The sequence below is a fragment of the Spermophilus citellus genome (genome assembly GCF_964194105.1).
Source record: "Spermophilus citellus genome assembly, chromosome: 2".
Classification (NCBI taxonomy): Eukaryota; Metazoa; Chordata; class Mammalia; order Rodentia; family Sciuridae; genus Spermophilus; species Spermophilus citellus.
In genome coordinates this window covers 244,875,515-244,896,220 of record NC_138183.1, presented here as the reverse complement: position 1 = coordinate 244,896,220, position 20,706 = coordinate 244,875,515, and the positions used below count along the sequence as shown (strand labels likewise).

The 20,706-nt window shown below is 38.5% G+C and overlaps 1 protein-coding gene across 1 annotated transcript; it reads right to left on the bottom strand.

Annotated features, from left to right (window-relative positions):
* Positions 1 to 7,838: 7,838 nt before the first annotated feature.
* LOC308641897 (olfactory receptor 10V1-like) lies at positions 7,839 to 8,777 on the bottom strand (the record flags this gene model as incomplete). Its single annotated transcript, XM_081280475.1, has 1 exon — positions 7,839 to 8,777. The coding sequence occupies one exon, from the start codon at positions 8,775 to 8,777 to the stop codon at positions 7,839 to 7,841; it is 939 nt and encodes a 312-aa protein (XP_081136601.1).
* Positions 8,778 to 20,706: the final 11,929 nt, after the last annotated feature.

Sequence of the window (20,706 nt, the reverse complement as noted above, 5' to 3'; positions counted from 1 at the left end):
TTCCACCAGTAATATTCCTATTTTTAGTGGACACCAACTGAATGTCCTACAATTTAATTCAACTGTGACACTATCTACCTGGAGATGGTATCAGATGCCTCTTCATCCCCCACTTCAGATGCCAATCACAAACTATGAAAAAATCAAAGGGTCTCAGGGCCTCCTGCTCCTTCTCTGCTTCAATTATTTGCTAGAATAGCTCCCAGAGCTGGGGAAACACTTTTACAGTTACCTGTTTATTTTAAAGGAACAACCTCTGAATGAAAAGACGCATGTGGTAAGGTATGGGGAAAGATGCAAGGAGTGTCTGTCCCATTTTTGGAAAATTTCCAATTCCTGTATGTGTTCAGCAACCTGGAACCTCTCTGAATCCTGACCTTTGGAGGGAATGGGGTTGGAACTCAAATTATGTAGGTATGCTTGATTAATCACTGGACGCTGACCGTCAGCCCTTCATATTTCACCCACCTTTCCCCAGAGGTGGGCAAGGATCTGAGTGTTCCAAATCTCTAATCACACGGTTAGTTCTGCTGGCAACCAACCCCTATTCTGAGGCTTCCCAGGAGCCCCAAATAACCACTCATCTCATGAGCACACAAAGATTTGCTTTCCACTTTGGAAAATTCCAGGGTTTTAGGAGGCATATGCCGAGTACTGAAAGACCAAATATATATTTTCTTATATATTTATTTATAAATAAATAAATTACAATATCACTGTTATCTTTATCTCTCTCTTTCTCCACAAATCCTGATGGTATACTAGGGATATCCAGAGAGTTGAGGTTTAATTTCCCAGAAATTAGAATCTCTGCAAATATACTTTGAATGTTCATATGCAAATACTGAAAATTTATTACTGAGTTCCATACATAGGTTCATTGTTCACCTGGAAAATTCAGGAAGATGTGGCCAACTGCCTAATATGGAAAAATACACTAAAGTATGTGCAATGGGTGTCCAGTCTTGCAACGGCTCATGACTAACAGAAGACTAATTCTGTGATCTGAGTCATCATTCTGATGAGAATTATAATTGTTTTGATGAAAATTCCAACTGCATTTTGTTACTATCATATCTCAGAAAAGGAGGAGGTACCATGTAGGGGTAAGGGAAAGGGAAAAATGGAAGAGAAACAAGGGAAAGACAGAGAGGGAGAAAGAAGAGTTGTTTTTCCTAGAGGCCAGGAAATGATCTTTTTTCAATATTTAATATATTAATGGCTAGATAAAATATGAATGAGAAAGGAGGAAAAGGAGGTTACAAGACCAGATGAAAAAACAGAAGAGCAAGTGAAAGAAACAGTTGTTCCTGGAGGTTAGGGCCAAATTGTTGGGGGTGGGGGTTGCTGTGTTGTGTTTTCAGTATCTAACACCTTTGCTGTGATATTCAGATATATCCCACATGTGGTCCACCCAGGGGCCAATTTGTCACCCGGAAGGCTAAAAGGTGATTTATCTTTTAATACCATTTTCAAAGTCATTAGTATATATTTTAGAATTCAGTTCGGGCCTTGCAAAAACAGAGGGGTTAGAAGAGGGGTAAAAATATTACCTTTCAGATCCCTCGAATAGATGCTCCAAGCTTTGGATCCAATGTTTATGGCTTCATTCAGGGGGAGAGATGGAGGGATTATGCCTACATCATTTTACTTGGAACCAGAATCAATCTAGATAATCCTTCAAATTGAACGGAGTTTTTACTCATTATAATTTTTCTTCTTCTGTTTTACGGTCTAGGGCTCACAAAATAAAGCTGCTTTTTATTCTTCCTTAATGTCCCTGCATTTCTCTATTTCCTGTTCTCAAAACTAAAATCAGAGGTGTGGAGGTTTTATTGAGCTCAGATTTCTTACAGTGTGTGACTGTCATCTAAACACAGGTTGACTTGGCAGGTACTGTTTATGCAGTAACCAAATCCAGTTGCTTTTCTGACCACCTTTTGAAGTCAAAAAGTAGACATTGCCAAAGTTGTGTTTCTATCATGAAATATATCAGAGTTGGCAGGACTCCTGCATTTGGAGCTTAACCTTAGATCCTCCAAAATCCCACTTCTTATCTTGGCTTTGAGATGGATCCCACAATCATCCACTGTCAGACTCTAAGTAAGGTCAGCAGCAACTCCAGATCCTGGGTGCTGCTCTCTTGGAAAGAGACAGTCTGTATTCTTCATGGTTGTAGGTGTATATAAATACATTACACTGACTTAAATCACTACTGGAAGCTTCGTGGGCTCTAGCCCTAATTTGTTCAGGTTGCCTAAAACATTTACTAGCTGGTTACTTGTTGTTCTGATTCATCTGTTAATTTGGTATGTTCATCTTTGGTTCTTTCAGATGATCTACACCTGGTCTCCCTAGACTCTCCTCCTGTCTCTCGTGTTCTCATTAACTGGTGCCATTTCCCCCCTGAAGTTCACAGCTTAAAATCTCCCCTCAGAACCGTGGAGTAGAGGAAGGGGATTGAAGGGAATAGGAAAGGAGAGGAAACACAGAATGAAATTGACCAAATTATGTTATGTGCACATATGCATATATCACAGTGGATTCCACCATTATCCATAACGATCATGCAGCTATTTAAAAAACACAATAAATAAGGAAGACCAACCAGTAGAATAGAGGAAGGAGATCAGGGGAAGGGAGAAGAATAGGGAAAGTGGAAATACTGGGAATTAAAATGGAGCAAATGATGTTATATATTTATGAATATGTCAAAATGAACTCCAAGGGCTGGGGATGTGACTCAGTGGTGGAGTACTTGCCTAGCATGCACAACCCTAGCACTGAAAAAAAAAAAAAAAAAGAATGCCAATATCATGTATAACTATTATGTACTAAAAAGACACTTTAAAAATATCCTCTTGTATGTTTATAGTCTTGATGATGGTGATGGTTTTAACTAGCGTTTAACTTATCACCAAACTCATTAAGACTTATATACTTGATATGCATAGCTTTTTATATGCCGATATGCCACAATAAAGTGGTTTTAAAAGTATCTCATCAAAAGCAGACCCCAAGATTTTTCTGTTTCAAAACTTTTGCCTCTTCAAAGGAACAGTTCCTAGAGGTTCCTGTTTATTGTGTCCACTTTCCTTTTGGAAAATGGCTTGCTTGATTAGAATGTAGAGTAAAACTGGATTCTATCAGGAGATGAATTGGAAAGTTAAAAAGAAAATAATTTATAAAGGGTTTTGAAAAGCAAGTGGAGATTTTGTTTGTTTTTTAATAAAAATTACAGTTTTATGTGATTGATGGGTTGTCATACATATTGAGTTGATGACCATAGTCAAGACATGGCCAACCTAGGTGCAGTGGCCCATGCTGTAATCCCAGTGGCTCGAGAGGCTGAAGCAGGAGGATCACAAGTTCAAAGCCAGGCTCAACAATTTAGCAAGTCCCTGACTCAAAATAAAAAATTAAAAGGACTAGGGATGTAGCTCAATGGTAAAGCACTCCTGGGTTCAATCCCCAGTACAAAAAAAAAAAAAGTTGTCCATACACGCTCAGGTTGTTTCCGGGCTCTCCATTCCATTCCATTGGTCTGTGTCTGTCTTTATGCCAACACTGTATTACTTTGGTTACTCTAGCTTTGTGCAGACATGCTTAGAAATCAGGAAGTGTGACACCTCCTGCTTTGTTCTTTCTCATGATTACTATGGATATTTAAGGTTTGGAGCAGGGAGGGTGTCTACTAGATTTGTTTTCTCTATCACTGAAAATGGCACAGAAATTTTGATAGGGGTTGCATTGAATCTGCATATTGCATTGGATATGAACACAGGACATTTTCCTGCACATTTATATGATCTTCAGTTACTTTTTTCTATGTCTTATCATTTTCAGGGTATAGATCTTTCCACACTCTTGGTTAAATTTATTCCTAAGTATTTTGTTATTTTTTTAATGCTATGATAAATACGGTTGTTTTCTGTATTTCATTTTCAGATTGATCATCAGCGGTGAGAAGAAATGTAACTGGTTTTCATGTGGTGACTTTGTAGCCTACAACTTCATTGCTTTATTCTGTTTTCAATAGTCTTTAGGGTTTTCTACATATAGAATGATGCCATTTGCAAAGAATATTTTACCTCCTTCCTTTTGATTGGATGTCTTTTATTCCTTTTCCTAATTGCTCTTGCTAATACTTCCCAATCTCCACTGAATGCAAGTGGTGAGATAGACATCCTTGACTTATACTGGATCTCAGAGGCAAAGCACATCATTTTTCCCCATTAATGATGATGTCAGTTGTGAACTTTTCAAAAATAGTATTTAGTCTGTTGAGAAAATTTCCTTCTATACTTATTTTTTGAGCAATTTATAGTAAATGAATGTTAAACTTTGCCCCATCTGTTTTAATCTATAGAAATATATTGAAACTATCCTTGATTTTTATCATTCACTCTGTATATGAATTTGCTTGCATATGTGAAACTGATTAATTTGCATATGTGAAACCAGCATTGCATACCGGTGATAATCCCATTTGGTGATGTATAATCTTTTCTTATATTCACTTTGCTAGTATTTTAGTGAGGATTTTTTGCATTCTTCAGAGATATTGGCCTACAGTTTTTATTTGTTATCTTTGTCTAGCTTGGGTATCCGGTTGGTTGTGGTCTCCTAAAAATTAGTTTTCAAGTGTCTCTGATAGTTTAATTTTGGAGGGGTTTAAGAAAGATTGGTACTAATTCTTTGCAAGTTTGGTAAAAGTGTTTATAACTAATCTCTTGTGATTGTTTTTTAAAGCATGTGTTGTAATAACTCCTCTTTCTGTTTTCATTTACATGAGTCTTAGCTCCCTTTTTCTTAATCTAGCTATGGATTTGTCAATGTTGTTTATTTTTGAAAATCAATTCTTGGTCATGTTGATTTCTTTTCTATAATTTTTCTATTCTCTATATGATTTATTTCTGCCCGATCTTTAATACTTCCTCTCTCTGTTAATTCGGGGATTAGTTTGTTCTTTTTCTGGTTCCTTGAGGCATAAAGCTCAATCTTCCATTGAGATTTTTCTTTTTTATTCATTCAGATGTTTATCATGATAAACTGTCCCTTCGTAGGGCTTCCTTCTGGCACATCCCATAAATTTTGATACATTGCATTTTCATTTTAGTGTTAAGATACTTTTTGAAAAGTTGTGTCTTCGTTTTCATTAGCCTCCATATTTTTTAAAATTCTCTTCTCATTTTTTCTGTCTTTGACTTGTGTTCAAGAGCTTGTTATTTAACTTCCACATATTTTTTGAATTTTCACATTTTCTGGCTGGGGTTGATTTCTAGTTGTATTTTTTTGTTGTCAGAAAAGATACTTGGTCTTCTTAAGTTTGTTAACACTTGTTTGGGGACCCAGCGTGAGGTCCCGGGAAATGTTCTGTGCATACTGGAGAATGTGCATTTTTCTGCTTTCATGTTCTGTACCTGTCTAGGATGTCCATCGGGCCTATGATGTTGTTCAAGTCCTCTTTTTCAATATTGATTTTATGTCTAGATGTTCTATCCGTTATGGAAAGTGGGGTATTAAAGTCTTTCCTTATTGGTGCAAGGTCGCCAATTTTTCTTTCCCAATCTGTCAATATCGGTTTCATATACTGGGTGCTCTGATGTTGGGTGCTTATGTTGCTCTGTTGATTTGGCCCTTTTGACATTATGTAATGACCTTCTTTGTCTCTACCAACAGTTTTTCACTCAAGTTCACTTTGTCTGATGTAAGTGTAACCATCCCTGCTTTCTTTGGGTTTTCATTTGCATGAAATAGCTATTTTTATTCCTCATTTTCAGAATGTTTGCCTTTGGATATAAAATGAGTTTCTTGTAATTGGCCAGGGCTGGATCTTTTTTGGATGCTCTGTGTTATTTTATTGGGGACTTTAGTTATTAACATTTAAATTAATTACTAATAGGGAAGGGTGTACTACTGCCATTTGTTAGCTGCTTTTGCTTTTCTTATAGTTCTTCTGTCCCTCTTTCTTTCTCTTGCTGCCTTCCTTTCTGTTTCATTTTGGGGTTTTTTTATAGATTATTTTCCATTTGTTTCTTTTGCTCTTTTGAATAATTTCTATTGGTATGTGGTTAATTAGGGATTTCCATAAACAGTATGATTTAAGCCAATCATAACTTAACCTAACCAGCCTTCATCACCCCAACAAAATACAATTAGCTATCTACAAATACAAGTAGCCCTGGGAGGGCTCAAGGTGCCAATTAGGAACCTACTACAACACAATGGATCTAGACAAAGAGAACGGGGGAAAAAATACAGTATGGGAAAGATTGCTTGGGAGCTCAGCTAACTAGAGACATCTGTAAATGACTAGAATCAAAGAAGCAGGCTATCTGTATGGGCCATGAGGCATGCCAACAGAGTACCCCATGGCCTCCTCTCTAGAAGACCCACTTAGCATCTGCCACCAAGAAACTCAATAGCCCCGTGACAGCCACAGACTCACTGCACATTTCAAGATCACTGGAGGACCTTATGGTGTGAATTGGCACCAACTCCAGTGTCCTGCTCCATAGAGGACACCTGCAGCCTTCACCACTAAGGCAAAGAACAGCCATTGGCAGCACTGACCACCTAGGAATGGAGACACTACTCATCCCATGCCAAAGGAGGTGCTGTTGCACAGGGAGGGAAGAAAGTGACCACCTTCCCTTCAACCCTGCACAAGCCTTGCACCCATGCCTTGGATATATACCCTGGCTATTCTGTGTTCACCCACAGACCCCCAACTCTAGTGCCACTCTCCACAGGCACATGGACATCAGATGCCAGTATCACCACCAATGGGAAAAGGTTAAACTCTCATAGCAAAGTACTACAGGGTAAATTCCAGAGTGATCAATAAGTCCCATGTAAAATTGCAAAGATTAAGCAGCAAAGACAAAATGAATGAATATGTTCATGATTTCAGGATAACATTTCAGAATTTATTTATTGTAAAAATGGAATACCACAAGCCAAAAATTTGAATACATAATTCCATATGATACATGTATATGAATAAGTCTATAAAATCATTAATGGATTCTCAAAATATACTCTACAAATATTACAGTAATTGTTGACATAGGATACAAAGACTTAAAGGTTGATCCTAAAATTTTAAAATGCCTTAGAAAAATACACCAAAAATTACAATGGCTAGAAAATACATGAGAAGATCAGTTTAATTAATAAATAAATGCAAATGAGACAAATAGTTGTCATTGTAAAACCTTCAAATTGATGAAAGGGAGAGAGAGAGAATAGGAAGAAGGGAGGGAGAAAGGAGGAAGCAAGGAGAAAATAAAGAAAAAGAATGAGAAATGTATTTCTCATTCAAACGAGAAGGAGTGAAAATGTTGTTTTCTAACTGTGAATTTTGGAAACATTACAGTAAACATTCCCAAGGGTCACTCAACAGAGGAGAGGAAAAGAGATTATGAAATGGAAACTTGAAAAATCATTAGGGTTCTTAGATGACTTTCAGTTATCCTCCAAATATTAGTTAAATTGCCTACTATGGCAAAGCTGTATATACAGTTCTGGGGAATATAACAAACAAAAAAAAAACCCAGTAAAGTTATTTGATATCATCTTAATGAATTCATTAGTTGAATAAATATGTACTCAGTGTCAATAGCTAAGTACTAGGAATGGATTAGTGCACAAACACACAAATACCTGCCCATTGAGAGCTTCCTCTAAGTGGTGAAATCTTTCCTTCAGGAACTTGCTCTATCTTTGGGAGCAACAAAGAGAAGAGGGAGCAGGAGGAAGTAGTAAATATTTAAGTCATCTAATACTTCATTGTGCTGTTTCCTGCCATTTGCACGAGACCAGAAGCCCATTTCCTACTGCAATAAATGCCTTCTCACTACTTTGTTCAGAGCATCTTTCAGCTCCTTGTTTCTCATGCTGTAAATCAAAGGATTCAAGACAGGGGTGACAAAGGTGTAGACAACAGACACCACTCGGCCCATTTCTGGGTTGTAGCTAGAGCTGGGGCGTAAATAGATGAGGCTGCAGCAACCATACTGCAGAAGAACCACAGTTAGGTGAGAAGAGCAAGTGGAGAAGGCCTTGTTCCGTCCCTCAACCGAGCGGATCTTCAAAATGGCAGCAATGATGAAGACGTAGGAGATGGAGATCAGAGAAAAGGGGATGGTGAGGATGATGACGCTGACGATGAAGATCATGGCTTCCTGCATCCGAGTGTCCCCGCATGCCAACCTCAGAATGGGCAGCACATCGCAGTAGAAGTGGGTGATTCTGTTGTGGCCACAGAATGGCAGATGGAAGATCAGAACTGTCAGTTGTAAAGCTAGAATGAAACCAAGGACCAGAGCTCCCAAAGCCAACTGGGCACACAGCTGCCGTCTCATGATGAGGGTGTAACGCAAGGGCTCCCGGATTGCTACAAACCGATCGTAAGCCATGATCCCCAAGAGGATACAGTCAGCACTACCCAGAAAAACAAAGAAGAACATCTGCGTGCCACAACCAGCGAAGGAGATGGGAATCCTCCCCATGGTCACGAGGTTGACCAAAGCCAGAGGGGCCACCGTGGAAGAGTAAAAGATCTCCAGTACTGCCAGGTTGGCCAGAAAGAAGTACATGGGAATGTGGAGTGAGCGCTCAGCCCAGACAGTGAGAGAGATTGTGGCATTACCAAGGAGACTGCCAATGTACAACAGCAGGAACAGCACAAAAATAAACATCTGGACCTCCAGGGTGGGCGAAAAGGGGTGGAAATGGAACTGGATCTCTCTAGTTTGGTTTTCATGCCCCATAAAAGTGGTCCATTGTATTTTCCAGGACAAGAGAAGACAAGTGTTTTTAGGAAAGAAAGTGACGTATCTTTAGGATGAAACCAAGGATACTGTTTCCCCACCTGTGGTTTCAATAATTCTGAACATGAGCTTACTCAAGCTGTGCAGGCCACTTTCTTCTTACTGGTGTTTGTCATTTCACATTTTCAAGACATTTGGCTGAAGTTAGATATAAAAGTTGTCACCGTGAAAAGGAACCATGGTAATCTGTCCCATGTGGTATCCAAGCTCAGGACATTGTTGTTTTGCAAAAAAAAAAAAAAAAAAAAAAAAACCAGCTGAAATAATAACCTCCCAGCTTCTGAACTTACAAATTGAGCTGCAATACTCCAGTGGGTATTGATTCAGAGTGGTCTTGATTCAATGACATATAGTATGTATTAGGGTCATACTCAGAGTGCTACATTTCATCCCGAAGAACTGTCTTCCTGGACAGAAAAGGGTCAGCTATGCCAGTTCACCAGGACCAAGGATAATGACTCCCTTACTGGCTTTTGGGTTTTCAGAATTATCTAGAGGTCTTTCAGTCCATTGGCCCATAAATGTCACCCCAATCTTCTCATAATTTTCATGCTACTATAACATACTATCACACATTGTATAACCTATAAAAAAAAATAATAACTTCATTTCTCACAGTTCTGAAGGCTGATCAGTCCAATATCATGGTGCTGGACCCTAACAAGGACCTTTCTGCTGCATCATCCCAAAGTGATAGGTGAGAAGATGTGAGGGTGAGAAAGAGAGAGAGAGACATTTTAAACAAACTACTCATGCAATAATAAACCCACTCTCACAACAACAATAATCCATTTGTAAGGAAAGAGCCCTCATAACTTAAATACCTCTCAATTCCATTGCACTGAGGACTAAGTTTCAAATGCTTGAATTTGGGAGGATATAATTCAAACCATAGTGTTCTTATCCTTATCACAGCTGCCTAACATGCAGAATATATTTACTTAATCCTAATAGCCCCACAAGTTTTAACTCATTTCAGCATCAAAAGTCCAGAATCTCTGTAAAGCAGTATGAAAATTCCTTAGAAAACTTAGAATGGAACAACCATTTGACCCAGGTATCCCAGGTTTATACCCAAAGGACTTAAAAACAGCATGGTACAGTGATGCGGCCACATTAATGTTTATAGCAGCACAATTCACAACAGCTAAAGTTTGGAACCAACCTAGATGCCCTTCATAGATGAATGGATAAATATACACAATGGAACATTACTCAGCATTAAAAGAGAATAAAATCACGACATTTGAAGGGTAATGAATGGAGTTGGAGAATATCATGCTAAGTGAAGTAAGCCAATCCCCAAAAACAAAGGCCAAATGTTTTCTCTGATAAGTGGATGCTAATCCATAATGAGGGTGGGTGGAGCATGGTAGGAATGGAGGAACTTTAGATAGGGCAAAGAGGAGGGAGGGGAAGGGAAGAGACATGGGGGTAGGAAAGAGGGTGGAATGAGATGGACATTATTATCCTAGGTATATGTATGAAGACACGAATGGTGTGACTCTACTTTGTGTACAATCAGAGAAATGAAAAATTGTGCTTCATTTATGTACTATGAATTGAAATGCATTCTGCTGTCATGTATAACAAATTAGAACAACATCAAGAAGAAATGTCCAGAATCTCATCTAACTCAGGTATGGGTGAGAGCTCAAGGCAAAATTTCTACTAAGACAAATTCCCTACCAGTTCTAAAACTGTGAAATCAAAACCAGTTATATGCTGCCAGAACACAGTGGTGGAACAGGCACAGGATAGAAAAGCCCATTCCAAAAGGGTGAAAGGGACAAGAAGAAAAGAATAACAGCAAGTCCAAATCCTTCTTCTGCCAGATTTTCCAGCTCATGGCTCTTAAATTCTGCCCTGCACAAAGCTCTAGGGCAAAGACCATTCCACCAAGTTCTCTGCAACTGTATAAAAAGGATCTGTCTTTACTTCAGCTTCCAACAGCTTATTCCTCGGTTCCACTTGACACCTCATCAGAATGGCCTTTCCTTGCCATATTCCTAGCAGCCTTCTGATGAAAATCATTTCAGCAATCCCTAAGAAGTTCCAGATCTTCCCTAAGTTCTTTCTTCTGATCCCCAAATGAAAATCCCCACTCATGACCATCAAGGCATTTTCTAGCCTGATTCTCCAAGTTCAGCCAGCCTCTACCCGACAGGCAGTTCCAAAGCCCAATCCACATTTTCACAAATTGGTACTGAAAGGTGAGGTTGTTTGTTATAGAAACAACCTCACCTTCCAGTACCAATTTTCTGACTTTGTGTTACTATAATAAAAGAGCAAAACTTGGGTAATTCATAAAGATAAGGGATTTATTTCTTACATTTATGGAGGCTGGGGAATCCAATTTCAAGGTGCCCAGCACCTAGTGAGAGTCTTCTTGTGGCATCATGGTAGAAGATGAGAGAATGAAGGAGGGCGTGAGAGACAGAGCAAGAGAGAGCAAAATTCAATTCTCTGACAAACCCACGTTCATGACACTGATGATGTACCCACACCTGCAATGATGGCTTCAGTCCATCCCCGAGGGCACAGTTGCATGAACTAAACTCCTCTTGAAGTTCTCCCACCTCATCATAACTGATCTCTGTGTACCTTTCTGATGTGGGCACTGACCTACTCAGGATCTGGCCACTAACGGACACTAGACACCAACTGTGGAGCTTTTCTGGGTTGTGGAAGGGACACTGGCTAGACTAGACCCTCACAGGGAAACTAGAGAACTGAACACAGCCAGGGTCTTGTTTCAGAGCTTTGTCTCTTTCATGTCCATGGACAAACGTTCCCTCCACCCAACAGGTCCATGTAGGCAGTCACTCAAAGTCACATGTGTTTTGTTAATCACCGTTTGTACTTGGATTAGGCTCATCCTCACACAAAGGGAGGTAAGATCTCTGCCTTAAAAGTAGAACTCGAAGATTCTTCAAAGACCCTTATTCCTAAAATCAATATTTTTCTGATAAAATGAAAATGCCCCCAGCTGACATATGTGCTAAGATGGGTGTGGGTTAGAAGTGTAAGTTAAGAGAGGCAGTTAGATGCCAGCAGCTCAAGGACAGAACGTCATGGGCCATTTCATACTTTTGCAATGTGCTGAGGATCTATTATCTCATTTCGTTTTCCTAAGATTTCTGCTCAAGTAAGAAGACAGATATGAATGTCTCCATTCATGGCCAAGACATCCGTAATTGAGCCATTATCTCACAGTTATTTACAGGTAGAAGAGGCCAGCAGTTGGATCTCCTTATATCTGTCAGTGATCACACAATTCTTGGCTTTATTGTTGTCATAGGACCATGAAGCAGCTGTGGTCTCATCGGTGACATTCCCAGTGAACTCAGGACCAAGCAACAAATCATTCCCCAGGTGAAGTTTTCGTGTGTGTGGAAGAATGACCTGAGTGAGCTGGAGGACAGGACACAGATCTCCACCAGAACTCCTAGCTAATCCCCTGGGTCTACAAGGTTTTTGTAGGGTTGGAGCTACTCTAAAATACTACTTATTCATATCAAAATCACATGGGTAGGGTTTGGCTTAAGCAGTAAGGAGCTCAGAAATGTGCATATTAAAGCTGTGCTTCCAGGTGCCAAAGCACCAACCTCTGGATGCTGAAAACATCATCAGTCAATAACAGCCATAAAGTCGGTGGGGTTAAGGACCTGAATACTGGGGGCCAACAGACCATCATCTGTCCCCACGACTTACCAGCCATGTGATGCTGACAATTTAATCTCTATGTGAACTCTGGTTTTCTCATCTTTGGAGTACAAATACCATTGACATCTATGCCCCAAAGTTGTTGTAAAGCTTAAATGAGACCATGATGACAAAACGATTTCTGATGTTAGTAAGTGTTCATTAATCTAACTGTTACCATAACTGACTTCTTAAAAGCTGAACTCCTGGCCCAGTGTGTTCTTATTCTAACAGTGTGTAATACGCTAGATGATCATGTTTTCCTGTTTTCAGGGCTCTGTGTACAATAACACACCTTGATGCTCTTGAATATCTCCGTAGAGCTAAGTGGCATTGTGAACCATTCCAGTTGGAACCAGGACCAAGTTTAGTTCAGAATTCCATGGTGCTGCCAGATCTTACAGATTCTTGCAGATGTTACAAAAGACAAAGTCGGGAACAGTAGTTGTAATACTCAACGGTACACTCAGGATCATTTTCTAGTCATCAAGACCTCTGATGGTGCACACACTGTACAGCTCTTAAGCACAAAAGTAGAGATTCTTAGGCCCTAAAAGGCAGCTAAGAGATGCTGATGTTGGCAGGGAACTTACCTTCCTCTAAAAGGATGAATCTGCCTTCTAGTCCAGGTATTGTTATGAAAGACTTCCATCAGTCCCCAAGCCTTTACAACTCCTGCATGAACCTCTGGGACCAACTTCCCTCATGTCTCTAGATCTCTGCACACATGGGGGTGAGGCTGAGGTCTTAACCTCATCGTGGCCGCTACCCTCACAAGTCAGACTTGCCCTTAGACAAGTCAAAGCATCTTCCAACCATTTTGCATCCTGCTCTGTTTTTAGCTGAGGTGAGGCATTTGTCCCTTAGAAGCTGGTCACTAGGAAGATTTTCACAGTCCACGAGTGAAGTTCCATCTCCAACAGTGGCTTAGGGACTTTAGCAATCCAAAATATGACCCCCCCCCAAAAAAAAAATCCTTACCAACCTTCAACCTTACTCAGTAGCTTTTAAAGAGCAGAATTTCTTTTCCTTGGCACTTTGCCCTGATGATGTCATCTTCTTTCTGTTGTCATTAAGGCGGTTCTTAGGATGCTCTTTTCTGTAATGGAATTATTACATCAGAAAACCATCACCAAAACAGTCTTTTCTTCGGAAATAAGATCTCTAGTATCATTACCACAAAGAAAAAGCATTTTAGTGTCCTGATAGCTACTTACCTAGATAAAGGTTTGAGAGTCAAACAAGTCAAACAAGTCAACTTGATTGTTTTAATATAAACCCTTTCAAATTTTATAGGATGAAAGCAAGATTTTTAGATGAACACAATATTTGTTCAGATATTCTTTACCAGGGATTGAACTCAGGAGCACTTAACCACTGAGCCACAGCCCCCATCCCTTTTTTTGTATTTTATTTAGAGGAAGGGTCTCGCTGAATTGCTTAGGGTCTTGCTAAATTGCTGAGGCTGGGTTTGAACTCATGATCATCCTGCCTCAGCCTCCTGAGCTGCTGGGATTACAGGCGTGTCCCACCACACCCAGCTTGTTCAGATCTGACTTTAGAGTATGAATTTAACCTTCTGAAATGCATTATTATTTCTTCTCTCAAAAATTTACTTAAATATCAGTACTACCATTGGGAGATGCTACTTCTGTTTTCAGAAAAGGGAAGCTGGATAAAATGCTTCATAAATTATTGGGAATATAAAAATGTATATTGGAAAATAATCTAAAATATACGTAGGATGTGCATATATCAGAATATGTATAGTTTCCTACTTAGTTTTCTCCTACCTCTTTTATCCTAACACCAGTCTTGAGAGGTTGAGATTATTATTTTCATTTTGTAGATCAGAAAACAGAAACTCACCCAGGATAAGTGTGTGCTCAGCATCCACAGTGCCCGAGCCCTGGGTGAAATCAGATATATGATTTGAAATCCTTTTTCTTCCATCATATTAAGCTGTCAATCTGTATCTTTGGGCTTTAAAAACTGCTGTTGACTTTATAGTAATGTTATTAGACCTTCTTTCTAGGTACATTTTCTTCTCTACCTTTGCCTTTTTCGCTCCATCCAGCTCTTGATCATATAACTCCTAGAGCAGAATCATTATAAAGCATCTTTTTCTCAATTAGTTAAAGAGGCTTTCTCTTCAAGTTAAAATTAAATTTAGCAAAGTATTTCCTTCTTGGTTAAAAATATAACAACCATGAATTCCTTCTATGGAGAAAATTTTGAACATAAATAATAGAAAAAAAATGAATTTTTTTCATATATTTGTTGATCAATCGTATATCTTCTTCTGAGAAGTGTCTGTTCAGTTCCTTAGCTCATTTATTAAGCGGGTTGTTTGGCTTTTTTGGTGCTAAGTTTTTTGAGTTCTTTATATATCCTGGAGATTACTGCTCTATTTGATGTGTGTGTGATAAAAATTTGCTCCCATATTATTGGCTCTCTCCTCACCTCATTGATTGTTTCCTTTGCTGAAAAGAAGGTTTTTAGAATCACATTTAGTGATTCTTAATTTTATTTCTTGTGCTTTATGAGTTTTGTTAAGGAAGTTAGGGCCTAATCCAACGTGATGTGCCGCAGTCTGGCTGGGCACAAATCACCAAGCCTCCACAAAGCACTTGTATGTTCAAACAGGAAACTTTATTGCCGGAACTCCACCAGCACTCCACGCACACTTCCCAGGAACTCCCCCAGCTCCCCCGCCACACCGGCTCCTTGCGTACCCCACTTGGACCCCGCAAGAACTCAACCGAGAACTCCAAAGTAGTGGTGCCCAAGGCAGCAGGAACCACCCTATTCCCGAGCCACCCTATTGCCGGACAGCAGGGGTCCATATACAACTGAATACACAGCTTAACATAACTATCATCATCTCAATGGCTTGCTGGCATCACCTCTCAACCACTCCCTTCTGGCAGAATGCCATCCATCATCCCAACTCAGCTGTGGACCTACTTTTTGTTCTATTAGGCAGAGGGTCTCTGATCTAATTCCTAGGTCTTTGATCTACTTTGAGTTGAGCATTGTGCATGGTGAGAGATAGGGGTTTAATTTCATTTTGCTTCATATGGATTTCCAGTTTTACCAGCACCATTTGTTTAATCAGTTATCTTTTCTCCAATGTGTTTTTTTTGGAGGCACCTTTGTCTAGTATGAGATAACTGTATTTATGTGGGTTTGTCTCTGTCTTCTATTCTGTACATGTCTGTTTTGGTGCCAAAACCATGCCATTTTGTTATTATGGCTCTGTAGTATAGTTCAAGGTCTGATAGTGTAATTGGAGAAATGCAAATAAAAACTAAGATTTCATCTCACTCCAGTCAGAATGACAGTTCTCAACAATACAAGAAACAAGTGTTGGGAAGGATGGGGGTGGGAAACTCATAAATTGCTGGTCTCTGCAAATTGGTGCAACCAATCTGGAAAGTAGAATAAAGATTCCTTAAAAAACTTGGAATGGAACCACCTTTTGACCCAGCTATCCCACTCCTTGATCTATACCCAAAGGACTTTAAAAAAGCATACTACAGTGACACAGCCACATCAGTGTTTATAGCAGCACAATTCATAATAGCCAAACTGTGGAACCAAGCTAGATGCCCTTCAATAGATGAATGGATAAAGATACTGTGGTATATATACACACGGAATATTACTCAGCAATAAAAGAGAATAAAATTATGGCATTTGAAGGCAAATGGATGGAGTTACAGAATATCATGCTAAGCGAAGTAAGCTAATCCCAACAAACTAAATGCTGAATGTTTCTGCTCTGCTCAACAAGGACAAAACATAAACCCCAAAGACAGGCCCCCAGTGACCCACCTCCTCCAGTTACCACCCAGTTAATCCCTAACAATGAATTAACACATTTATTAGGTTAAGGCTCTCATAACTCACTCATTTTACCTCTAAACCCTTTTCATTGACTCACACATGATCTTTGGGGGACACCTATTACCTAAACCATAACAACGATATTTTGGGGTTTTTTGTTGTTGTTATTTTGTTTGTTTTGCTTTTCTTTTGGTGAAAGTACTAATATTCTAATTTCTTCACAAATTTCAAGTACACGATACATTAACTATAATCACCATGCTCTACACTCAATCCCAGAATTTACTCATCCCTTAATTGAGAGCTCGTACCATTAGACCCCCCTCTCCCCATTTCCTCCACTCCCCGATCCCCTGACAGTCACCATTCTACTTTCTATTCCTATGAATATCTTTTGTAAGAGTCCACAAATTAGTGATACCATATAGGACTTGTCTTTCTCTTTCTTGTGTATTTCACTTAGAATAAACGCCCTTGGGGTTCATTCATGCTATTGCAAATGGCAGAATTTGCTTCTGTTTTAGGATTGGATAATATTCCATTGTATATTTATATGCCACTTCTTATCAATTAATCTTTTGACAGGCTCTTCCTATATCTTTGCTGTTGGGAATAACAGCACAGTGAATATGGTAGTGCAGGTATGTCCTCAAGTTACTGCTTTAGTTCCCTTCAGATACACACCCACTAGTGAAAGGGCTGGATCATGTATTAGTTCTATTTTCAACTTTTGGAGGAACCACCATTCTGTTTTCTCTAACACCTGTACCAGTTTACATTCCCACCATAGTGTCAACACTCTTCAGTGTTTCTTATCTATTGTCCTATGATCATAGCCATCATAACAGGTTGAAGTAACATCACATTGTGGTTATAGGGACTTTTCCTTGATGACTAGCAATATCGAGCTTGTCAAGTAACTAATGGCCATTTCTATGCCTTCTTTTGAAAAATGTCCTTTGAGCTCATTTTCCATTTTTAAATTAGATTATTTGGGAGTTTTGCTAGTTATTTGATAGAGTTCCTCATATACTATAGATATTAATGAATCACCATATAATGGCTTTTAAATATTTTCTCTCATTCCACATGTGAACTTTCATTTTGTTGATTGTGTCCTTTGTGAACAAAAGCTTCTTAGTTGGATGAAATCCTATTTTTTATCCCCCCCTTTTTTTCTTATGGTTTAGTGACATATCCATGCATTATTGGCAAGACCAGTGTCGAGATTTTTTTTCCCAATATCTTCTAGGAGTTTTAAAGATACAAGTCTTATCTTTAAGTCTTGAATCCATTCATTGCAAGCTAAGTTTATGTATAATGTGTAACAGTATTTCAGTTTCGTTCTATTTTTAAAAATATGGATGCTTGGTGCTGGGGTTGTAGCTCAGAGGTAGAATGTTTGCCTAGCATGTGTCAGGCCTGGATTCTGTCCTCAGCACCACATAAAAATAAATAAATAAATAAATAAATAAAGGTATTGTGTCCATCTTCAACTAAAAAAAATTCTTTTTAAAATACATATGTCTAGTTTTTTCCAACAATATTTTTTGAAGAAACATCCTTTCCTGTTGTGTATTACTGGCACCTTTCTCAAAGATGAGTGAACCATATTTGTGGGCTCTCTTTTCTGTTGGTCTATGTGTCTATTTTCATAGCAGTACTATATTATATGAATTAGTAGAGCTTTGTAATTGTTCAATATTAGGAAGCATTATACCTCCAACGTTTTTCATCTTTCTCATCATTCTTTTAATGGCTGTATCCAAATTTCATCATTTTGTTTTATTACTGTGAAGATTGCTGTAGAAATTTTGATAGGGATTGTGTTGAATCTGGATGATGGGTAAGATGGACATTTTGACAATATTAGTTCTTCCAATCAATGAATATAGTATCTTTCCATTTATTTGTGTTTTCTTTAACTTCTATCATTGATGTTTATACTTTTCAGTATATAGAAAGTTTTATTCTTTGGTTAGATTTATTCCTAAGTATTTTACTTTTCCTAACTATTAAAAATGGGATTGTAGCAGAGTGTGGTGGCAAGCACGCCTAGAATCCCAGTGGCTCGGGAGGCTGAAGCAGGAGGATCATGAGTTCAAAGCCAGCCTCAGCAATTTAGGGAGGCCCAAAGCAATTCAGCAATACACTGTCTCAAAATAAAATACAAAAAAGGGCTAGTGTTGTGACTCAATGGTTAAGTGCCTCTAGGTTCAATTCCAGGTATCTAAAAAAGGGTGGGGGATTGTTGGGCCAGGTGCGATGATGCATGATTATAATCCCAAGCTACTCAGAAGGCTGAGGCCGGAGGATCATAAATTTAAGGTCAGCTTGGGAAATATATCAAGACCCTGTATCAAAACAAAATTATTATTTTTTTACAAAAATTCTAAAGGCATTTATTGAGACATTACTATGAAAACAAAATTTTTAAAAAGGACTGGAGGTGTATCTCAGAGGTAGAGTGTTCAACTAGCACGTGTGAAGCCCTGGGTTCAATCCCCAGTATTGAAGGGGAGAGGGTTGGTTAGGAAGCTAGTTTTATTTCTTTTTTGAATAGTTTCTTGTTGGTATAAAGAAACACTGCCAATTTTCATTTGTTGACTTTTGTATCCTGGCTCTCTACTAAATTTATTAGTTCTCACTATTTTTGGTAGAGTCTATATGGAATTCTTTGTATGCATAAAATAGAGAGCCAAGAAATAAAATCATGCAATTACAGTCAATTGATTTTCCACAAAGGTGCTAAAAAACACATAAGTAGGAAAGGGCAGTATTTTCAATAAATGGTGCTGAAAAAACTAATTTTCTGCATGCAGAAGGAGGAAGGTGGACCCTTGTCCCATACCATATACAAAAAACAACTCAAAAGAGATTAAAGACTTACATTTAAGACCTGAAGAGAAATGGAGAGGAAGCTCCCTGATGTTGCTATAGGTGGTGATTTGTTTTTAATATGACCTCAAAAGCACAGGCAACAAAAACAAAAATAAACAAATATGACTACATCACACTAAAATGCTTCTGCATGACAAAGGAAATAAAGTGAAGAGAAAACCCACATAAAGGGAAAAAATATTTGTACACTATATGTCTAGTAAGGAGTTAATATACAAAATGCATGGTAAACTTAAACAACTCAATAGCAAGAAAACAACTCAGTTTAAAGGAAGGCAAAGAACCTGAACAAACATTTCTCAAAAAGAGATATCAATAGCCAATAGATTCATGAAAAAAAGTGTTCATTTTCACTAATCAGTTAGGAAATGCAAATTAAAACCACAATGAGATAAAAGCTCTCAACTGTTAAATTGGCAATAATTAAAAAGATGAAAGATAACAAGTGTTGGTGATGATATGAAGAAAAGGGAACCATGATACACTGTTGGTGGAAACATAAATTAGTACATCCATTATGGAAATCAGTACAGAGGTTGCTCAAAAAATCAAAAATAGAACTACCATATGATCCGGTACTTTCTCTTCTGGGTACCTATCCAAAGGAATTGGAATCTGCAAGGCTAAGGAATATCTGAATTCCCATGTTCAATGCAACATTATTCACAATAGGCAAGAATAGAATCAACCCAAGTGGTCATCAAAGGATGAATGGACAAAGAAAATGTGGTTTATAGGTAATGGAATACTATTCAATATTAATAGGGGTGGGAGAGGACCTGTCATATTCAGCAAGGATCAATATGAAAAACATTATTTTGACATTAGCCAGGTACAAAAAGACAGTGCATGTCTACTATATATGGGGTCTAAGATAGTTGAACTCATATTAGTACAGAGGGGAAAGATGGTTATCATATGCTGGGGAAGTAGGGATGGAATGAATGGGGAGTTGCTGATCAAAAGGTATGAAATCCCAGGAGCTAGGACTGTAGCTCAGTGGTAGAGTGCTTGCCTGGCTCATGTGAGGCACTGGGTTCGATCCTCAGCACCACACAAAAATAAATAAATAGGTTAAAGTTATTGTGTCCATCTACAAACTAAAGAAAAATTTTTAAAAAAAGGTATGAGGTTTCAGGTAGAGAGGTGGAATAGGTTTTGAGATACACTGCACAGTACTGACTATAGTCAACAATAATACAATGTATATTTCTTTTTTTTTTTTAATGGGCTACATTGAGTTGTCTGGGGTTTTTTTAAACTATTTTATTTATTTATTTATTTATTTATATGTGGTGCTGAGGATTGAACCCAGGGCCTTGCACATGCAAGGCGAGCACTGTACTGCTGAGCCATAACCCCAACCCCTGTATATTTCAAAATAACTAAGAAAGTAAATTTCAAATGTCTCACC